The sequence below is a fragment of the Herpailurus yagouaroundi genome, unplaced genomic scaffold, assembly GCF_014898765.1.
Source record: "Herpailurus yagouaroundi ecotype Mexico unplaced genomic scaffold, PumYag 139, whole genome shotgun sequence".
NCBI classification, from domain to species: Eukaryota; Metazoa; Chordata; class Mammalia; order Carnivora; family Felidae; genus Herpailurus; species Herpailurus yagouaroundi.
Window position 1 is genome coordinate 18,785,299 of NW_024412394.1, and position 8,634 is coordinate 18,793,932.

Below are 8,634 nucleotides of genomic sequence, written 5' to 3' on the forward strand. Positions count from 1 at the left end.
CTCTCTCTCTCTCTCTCTCTCTCCCCCCCCCCCCCCTCTGCCCCACTTCCCCACTCACCCTGTCTCTCTCTCTGCCTCTCTAAAATAAAATAAATAATTAAAGCAAAGGTGTTCTGTGTATATACACAAAAAAATATTACTCAATCATAAAAAGAATGAAATTTTGTCATTTGCAACAACACAAATTGACCTAGAGAGTATAAAGCTGAATGAAATAAGTCAGTCAGAGAAAGACAAATACCATACGATTTCACTCATCTGTGGAATATAAGAAACAAAAGTAAAAAGAGAAACAAAAAAACAAAAAACACCCAGACTCTTAACTATAGAGAACAAACAGATGGTGATCAGAGGGGAGGTCAGTGGGGGATTAAGAGTATGAGTAGTGTGATGAGCACTGAGTAATATATAAAATCTTTGAATCACTGTATTGTACACCTGAACCTAATATCACACTGTATGTTAATGATGCTAGAATTAAAAAAATTTTTAATTACAAAAATAAAAGCTTTCAAAAAATAAATACTCATTTAGTATAAGTATGCCCTTAATGTTGTTTGGAACATACTTAACACTAAAGAATTATTGTTTACTTGAAACTCACATTTAACTGGTATCCTGATTTTTTTCTGCTAAATCTAGAAATCCAGTTCGTATGCTTTTTTCTCACTGTCACACTCCAACCAGCCTTCCTAGCCTCTGGGCCTTTGCACTTACTATTTGTTCAGTTTGGAATACTCTACCTAAAGCTACTGTATTTATCCAATTATGTTCTTTCTAACAGTATTTTGACATTATATGTTTACTACCAGTTTCCTCCATGGACTACGAACTCTTGGAAAAGAGTCTTCATCTTGTTTTCAGTCAAGCCCCCATTGCCTGGCACAGCATCGGACACACATTGGCATGTAGAGCTCAATAAATAATATGCTGCTTTAAAATAATTAAATGGAAAATTTCTAGCAAATGCAAAAGTAGAGAGAACAGAGTAATAAATCCCGATGTACTCATCCCCCTGCTTCAGCAACTGCCAACAATCTTTTTTCATCAACACCCTGTAATGGGTGGTATACCAGCCTCCTAAAAGGATAGGTCCATGTCCAAATCTCTGGAACCTGTGAATGTGACCTTATTTGGAGAAGAGGTCTTTGCGGATGTCATGAAGTTCAGGAACTTGAGATGAGATCATCATGGATGATCTAAGTGGAACCTAAATCCAATAACACATGTCCTTATAACATAAGAAAAAATACAGATACGCAGAAGGTGAGGTGGTACAAAGATGGAGGCAGAGATGCAGACGATGTGGCCATGAGTCAAGAAAAGCAAGGAGTGCGAAAAGCCACCAGAAGCTGGAAGAGGCAGGGAAGGATTCTCCCCTAGAGCCGCTGGAGGAAGAGCAGCCCCGCCACCATCTTGACTCTAGACTTCTGGCCTCCCAAAGTGTGAGTTCTGTTGTTTTAAGCCTTCCCTCTGTAGTACTTTGTTAGAGCAACCATAAAAAACCACTGTATGCTCCCATCTACTGCCCCCCAATATCATGGGAGTTTATGAAGAAAACCCTAGACATTGTATCACTCCATCTATCAAACATTTAATACATTATCTCTAAAATGTAAACAGTTTTGGGGTGCCTGGGTGGTTCAGTCAGTTAAGCATCTAACTTCGGTTCTGGTCATGATCTCATGGTCTGCAGTCCATGGGTTCCAATCCCACTTTGGGGTCTGTGCTGACAACTCAGGCCCTGGAGCCTGCTTTGGATTTTGTGTCTCCCTCTCTATGCCCCTCCTCTGCTGGCATTCTGTCTCTCTCTCAAAAATAAGTGAACACTAAAAAAAAATTTTTTTAAAGAAATAGAGCAAATACAAAGGAAAAAAAGAGCATTTTTTGTGTTACTAAATACAGGTCACATGAAACTTTCTACTTCAATCTTTTTGACAAGGTATATGATAGCTGTTATGACAATTGTTTAATACATCAAAGAATCCATTAAATTTTTTTCTCCCTTTATTTATTTTTAAGTCCAAGAGATGTCCTAGGGGCTGATCATGATTTGATATTTGGTAAAAACAAAATAAATTGCTTTGCAAATCTTCATAGTAGATGAAATTATATACTTTTGAAAACTTTACTAGCCTCACAATCATCAGCATCTTACATCAGGTAACGCACATCATTGTTGGAAGCCCCAGATGCAAGTGCTGGCCATCCATGCCCGCTTCATTTAATCCTGAAAATCTTCCTTGCTTTTTCTAAATCTTCCTCACTGATAGGAGGCTTCCTCTGGCTGCCAGGCTGCAGAAACTTCTTCACGGGAGGGAGATTGCTGATTCTGGTCTTCAGGGCCTGCAATACACAAGGGCACAGCCTCAGACGGAGCCAGGGCCAGCCCCATCCCTGGCACAAGCCAGAGACCCTCCTAGACAAGGACCAGCTGAGTGCCCTCCATCAGCACCAGTGTGAGGCTGGGAAATGCACAGCCAGTGAGACACGAAGACGGGAGGAAGAAAAGACAGCTCGATCCCATTTTCCCCAAAGATGTCTTTCTTTCAGGCTCTATTGTTTCAGGTCTTCCCTATCTTCTTCCCTACACGAAAAGCCTGTAGCTTCATTGCTTTTGTGCAATACAGGGAAGAGGATTGTGTCTGTCAGAATCCACACACATCAAGTCTCCAAACAGACAATGAAAATGTAGGAAAATTGCCCTGGACGAGAGACAGAAAATATAGAAAGCTGAACCATGAGACTGGTCAAAACCAGGCATCCCACTGAGAGAGGGGCCGAGAGAGGGAGACTCTGCCCAGGGAAACATGATGTCTGCTCTTAGGAGCAGGTGCGGAGGGAAGAAATCAGAAGGCAGGAAACCTCCTCAGACAGGCACAGGAAGGAAAGAGAAGGACACAGGTGGATAAGGGAAATCCCAGAGAAACCAAGGACAAAAGCCACAAAGCAATGGGGATGGGGAGACTGATGCCGAGCCCTGGGTCCTTCTCATGGTAAAGACAAAGTGTTCTTCTTGGGGAAGCATCCACCTCAGATGTTCTGGGTGTGACAAGATTCTCTGCATGCCTCGACCAGCACCCAGGAGGTAATTAATGCTGGAGACGTGGGGACAGCCAAGTCCTGGGCAACGATGGGACCCGAATGTAAATGTTAGATTCTGGAGGGGGAGATGCGAGCCTTCCCTCCTGAAGGCTGTCAGAGAGATTACCTTCAGCAGAGGGAAGTTGGCCATAAGGCTGGGGTCAAGCTCTTCCACATAGTACAGAAGTTCAACCAGGTGAATGTCAGCCCTGCTCAGCCTGTTGCCAACAAGGTAGTCTTGTCCGTGGCTCTTTAACACCTGGCAGGTTTGAGGAATTCCATCATGAGCACAGGCATGGTCAGGCTGGGTCCCTCTGCCCCTCCCCACACTCTCCAACCCAACCTCCCCACCTCTGCTGCCTCACTGAGGGGGTGTTGGCTGCAGACCCTCTTCGCTGCGCTCTGACTCAGTGTGACAGCAGGTCTCTGCTGTTCTGTCCCTGCTCCTCAGCTGAAGCCCCAGCTACCGTTTCCCTGAAACGTGTGCTCCTGTGTATCCCTTTCAACTATTCTGATGTATGCAACTTTTCCTAATAAAATGTTGGGGAAATTCACAAAATTTATTAAAACATCCCAATAATATGCAAATGATAACGTGAAGAGAAAACCCCATGGCATCACCAGCTTAAGGCAATTTGGGTAAATACCCTTTCACACTATGTACACATATAGATACATGGATAATTGTTATGCAAAGAATATAAGACCACTTTAAATGCCCTATGGTAACATATGTTTTGCATTTAACTTACCATAGGGCGCTTTGATTTCAAAGTGAGTGGGGGCAGGGGCAGAAAGAGAGGGAGAGAGAGAATCCCAAGCAGGCCCTGGGCTGTCAGCACAGGGCCCAGTCTCACCAACTGTGAGATCAGGACCTGGGCTGAAATCAAGAATGGGATGCTTAACCAACTGAGTCACCTGGGTGCCCCAGCCCATAGTTTCCATTTAGCATGATTTCAGGTAGTTTGGATCTTGAAACATTCTCCTCTTACGTCCAAGGAGAAACATTAACTGAGATAAGCACTGTCTATAATGATGGAACCTTATTTCCTTAGTTTGCATGGCTGTCCTCTGAAGTGTGAGAGCCATGCCTTCAAGTAGGTCAATTCTTTTCTCCCTAACATCTCTCCATCTGTATCTTCCTCTTCATCACACTACCCCCATCTCTGACTAGATACACCTCATCTGTCCATCCCCAAGACACTGCCACTTTCTCCCAAAAGGCAGCTGGTCTCATGTCTCCCTATCTCCCTACGCATGTTGCCACAGTATCTCCTGATGCATTGCTCTCACTGTGTTCCCCTGGTTCAAAGCCCTTATGTGGTGCTCTGCCTGCAGGACCTACTCCAATGTCCAGTGTGGCTCTCAGAGCCTTCAGCAGCCCAGGCTCTAACTATGACCATGAAAGTCTGCCAAATAGAGAATTCTCGATTGGCTCCTGGTAAGTTGAAGTCTTGCTGGAAAATTAAAACTTGGGTATCACTGGTGCAATTCTTCCTCACAGTCAGTTTTTATGAAATGCCTTGAGAGTCAGGGTGCTGCGTCAGTATTCAGGAAGGCTCATTGGAAGTGAAGGTAAAGGTTCAAGGAATGCCAGACGCTGTCTTTCTTTGTCCTCTATGTCCAGCACCCAAAGTGCTCAATGACTGTCCACTTACTTTTTCAAACACGGGGAGATAACGATCTGTTACTTTCTCTTTGATCTGGGCAATCTTGGCCTCTTTCTGATCAGGTGGACACAGAGGCAAAACGAGGATCATTTCTTTCAAATCTGCCATACCTTCTGTGTACATATCTGTCCTGAAAGACAAAATGACCGAATTGTCAAATGCCTTCTGCCTTGTTTTTAGAGTTGAAAAACATATAAGAACGGGCATCAGGAGGTAGCAAAGTATATCAGCTCCACTGGATTCAATTTTTAAATGTTTATTTATTTTTGGGAGAGAGAGAACAAGTGGAAGAGGGGCAGAGAGAGGTGGGAGAGAGCATCTGAAACAGGCTCTGTGATGACAGCAGAGAGCCCAATTTGGGGCTTGATCATGACTGCGAGATCATGACCTGAGCTGAAGTCAGATGCTTAACCGACTGAGCCACCCAGGCACCCCTGGATTCATTTTTATGTGCCAGTCATTCAGCTCTGATTTTTACTTGATTTGACCATTTCATCCTGGAACAAGCCATCAAGGTACATATACATGTCTAAAATTGTCATCATACTCATGACCAAATAGAGGGACCGAGTCACAGACAAATCAGTGAAATCCTGCAAATACCCACTAGGACCATACCTAGGGTCTGTCACCTCTGCCTTGGCTTATTCTGTGCACAAATGGAGTGTGACTCTATGTGGCTATGACTTGCCCCCTAAGTGATCTCCAGAGAGAGTCCCTGGAACAGCCATCTCAGTCATGTTCCCTTCCTCTCTCATCCTGTTACACCACACAGACCTGTTTATGTGCCCAACGTCAGCAGGTTTTCCAATTATTTTCCACAGCACGAGTTCCACACTCCGTCCATATGCAGTTGCCCACCTCTGGCCTTGTTTGCATTTCTCAAGTCTTCACCTAAAATATCCCCTGAAATGGTGAAATTCTTAATACAGTTTCAACCAGTGCATATTATAAGGGATCTCTTTTTCTTTTGTTTCAAACTGGCTTTTCTATCTTACTTATAAAAATACCAGTTCTGCTGAAATATATTCACATAATTGTCACCCTTTACAATGTATTTCTGTAATTTTTAGTACATTATGAAACCATCAACACATTCTAATTCCAGAACATTTTTATCACCCCCAAAACAATTCTGTGCCCGTGACAGCCACGCGCCATAATCTCATCCCTCTAGCCCCAGGCAACCACTCAACTACTTTCTGTTTCTGTTGATTTAAACATCTGGACATTTAATACAATTGAAATCATACAATATGTGGCCTTTTGTGTCTGGTTTCTTTCATATGGTATGTTTTCAAAGCTCATCCTTGTTGCAGCAGGCATCAGTAATTTATTTTCTTCATGGTTAAATAATATTCCATGTATGGATATTCCACCTTTTGCTCATCCATCCATCGTTGATGGACATTTTATTTATTTCACCTTTGTGACTACTAAGAACAGTGCTGCTATAAATGTTTGTGAACAAGGTCTTGCATGAATATTTTTTTTTAATTCTCCTGGGTGCATATGCAGCAGTAGAATTACTGAAATATGACAACTATGTGTAATTTTTGTGTACTTGCTGAGAATCCTTTATAAGATTTAAATTTCAATCATGTGGTACCATCACAACAGACAGGAGATTGCCCAGACAGCATATTGACTAAATCTGGCTGCTTCAGTCCTGTATCAAAGTGTTCAAAGTAACCGTGGCACCTTGAGGACCAGCCTCTGTTAACTTTTGTCAAATGGCCAGTTCATGTAACTGGCTGATAAGTTAGGGTCCTAGTCATTATAATTTCTGTAATTTCTGAAACTTGTAATTTCTTAATTTGTAATTTCTGAAACTTGAGAATCCAAAGGATCCTCCTTTGGATCCTTCCTTTCTTGAGCCTTATTCTCTAGACACTCAGACACTTGTCCCTTGTCTCTAGTTGTTGGCTATCTTCAGCTCCTAAGGCCTGAGTACATGAGTCATGTTGCACCATCCTCTTGGTTTCATAGTTCATCAGTTTTGGAAACCTCTGTCATTCTGCTATACCTCTAGACACACCCCCTTATATAACCACACTCACTTGAGCCCACGCCAAGTTTACTATTTCCTCTCCCTGGTAGGTCTCTCCTGTGCTAGACCTCGGTTATACCACCAAGGCCTCTACTGCTGTTGGCCATAAAACCTGTGAGCACAGTCTTGTTCATTCAGGGAAGGAACTAGATTTTTCCTCTTAACTGTTGCTGAAAACCCAGAAAATGTACCAAACAGGGCTCTCTCCTTTATGTCTTTCCCTCAGAGGTCATATTTGGTGGCAATGTCGTTGAGAATAGCTCTGGTCTGTACTATCTTCATTCCATTGATTTCGACCATTGGCACTTACTGAAACTTACAGACTTCCATCTTTTGAAAAAAAGAAAAAAAAAAGCAGAATTAAATGTTTTATGGATTATACTCTTTTTGGATGAAAAAAAGTTTGTGGAAATGACTAGAGATTTTTTTTAAAATGAAACTAAAATGACCTGCTATAACAGAATGGCATTTTATTTTTAGGTTCCTAGAGTCCTTGTTTTTCCTCTCAGTCTTTTACTCTTTACCCTATTATTTAATTTATCTTTTGATTTCTCATCCAGGTCCATGAGAAGTCCCACATAATTTTGTGACAATTTATCTTCATGGAGACTTTAGGAAGATGTTGGAAGAGGGCTACAAGGCTGCCAACCAGATGTCATTTCAGATGGGAAGTTCCCAAGTAAGTCTGCAACAGCACTCCAGCCCGTCCTAAAGGTTAACTTGCTTTGAGTTAATACACTCCTTCCTTGCTGACCTAAGTCCCTGGATCTGTGACAGACTGGCCACAGGCCTTGAGGAGTGAGGGATCAGACCTTTCCCAGGCTGCAGAAGCCAGTGGGTTTGTTTGAAGATGCCTTGGCTTTCTGATTAACACAGCAATTTGTTTTTTTTCAGCAAAATAATTTTTATTTTTTAGGTCATACAAATGATTTTACTAACCTCCCTTTGTGTATCTGTAGACCTTAACCTCCTCTGCAGAAAGAACAGCACTCCTGCGTATTATGAAACAGGAACTAGACCCGCTTACAGAACTCTGAGCAGTGAGATGACATTTGCAGCTGGCATCAAGTCTGTGCGTAATCAAGAAATGTTGCAGACTGCTGCATTCCCTTTACTGATTAACTACCCTGACCCCCCTGAAAAATTCCTTTGGAAACCTTGGAGTCGGCTTTTGGACAAGAGTCTGCTTCTCCCCATGTGTCCAGCCTCCTGAATAAAGCTCATATTCCTTTCCAATCAAAACCCACCTCTTGAGTATTGGCCTTTTGAATGACAGGCTTGGAGCTCATAAACAAAGCTCATGGTGTTCATGGCACTTAAATGAGTTTTGAAAGAGAGTTCTATGGAGGGGTTCCTTTCCCTGCTCTTCAAAATCTGCATTATTTGATAGGATATTAGCTTGCAATAACACATCAGAGAAAAGAACTCACATAACTGCTGGCCTATTTCTACTCTTTTCATTCTACTGCATGTGTTTGAGAGTCTTTGCGTGGGCAGGCTATGTGGGATCCTGAACTCAGCTCACTTGGGGGCAGAAAAGTTGGAGAGTGCAAGGGGAGGGCATTCACAGGACATGGGGGGGGGAGGTAGGGGGGTGGGGATAGTTCCTTTAGCAAACACTCAGAGTTCAAGCCCACCCAGCCTTGAGTGAGGTGGAAGATCTGCCCAAGGAGCCCCACCCCTTACCTTGGAGCCACTCCTCTTCCATTCCACCACCCCCAGCTCCCACCACACTCACAAGTAGGTGTTCAAACCCTAACTTATGACTTCTACCTGACCCCCTCATCCGAGGAATTAGATACCTGGTCTTACCATTCTTTAAGTTCCCCA

General features: G+C 43.0%; 1 protein-coding gene and 1 long non-coding RNA gene across 3 annotated transcripts in view; one reads left to right on the forward strand and one right to left on the reverse strand.

Moving 5' to 3' along the window:
* The window catches only part of LOC121029584 (uncharacterized), a 15,924-nt gene extending 15,439 nt beyond the window's left edge, over positions 1-485 (forward strand). The window contains exon 3 of the long non-coding RNA XR_005789782.1: positions 364-485. This is a non-coding gene — a long non-coding RNA (uncharacterized LOC121029584). The remainder of the gene's footprint in view (positions 1-363) is intronic.
* Positions 486-1,985: 1,500 nt separating this feature from the next.
* LOC121029586 (glutathione S-transferase A2-like) lies at positions 1,986-8,634 on the reverse strand. Of its 2 annotated transcripts, XM_040473765.1 has the most exons (5): positions 8,617-8,634; positions 7,115-7,134; positions 4,743-4,884; positions 3,212-3,343; positions 1,986-2,346 (listed from the first exon to the last, which is right to left on the reverse strand). In XM_040473765.1, exons 1-5 carry the CDS (start codon positions 8,617-8,619, stop codon positions 2,221-2,223), a joined length of 423 nt encoding a protein of 140 aa, XP_040329699.1. In that variant the 5' UTR covers positions 8,620-8,634; the 3' UTR covers positions 1,986-2,220. The 2 variants fall into 2 exon arrangements, with proteins under 2 accessions (XP_040329699.1, XP_040329700.1); XM_040473766.1 differs by lacking the exons at positions 7,115-7,134; positions 8,617-8,634 and adding an exon at positions 7,001-7,038.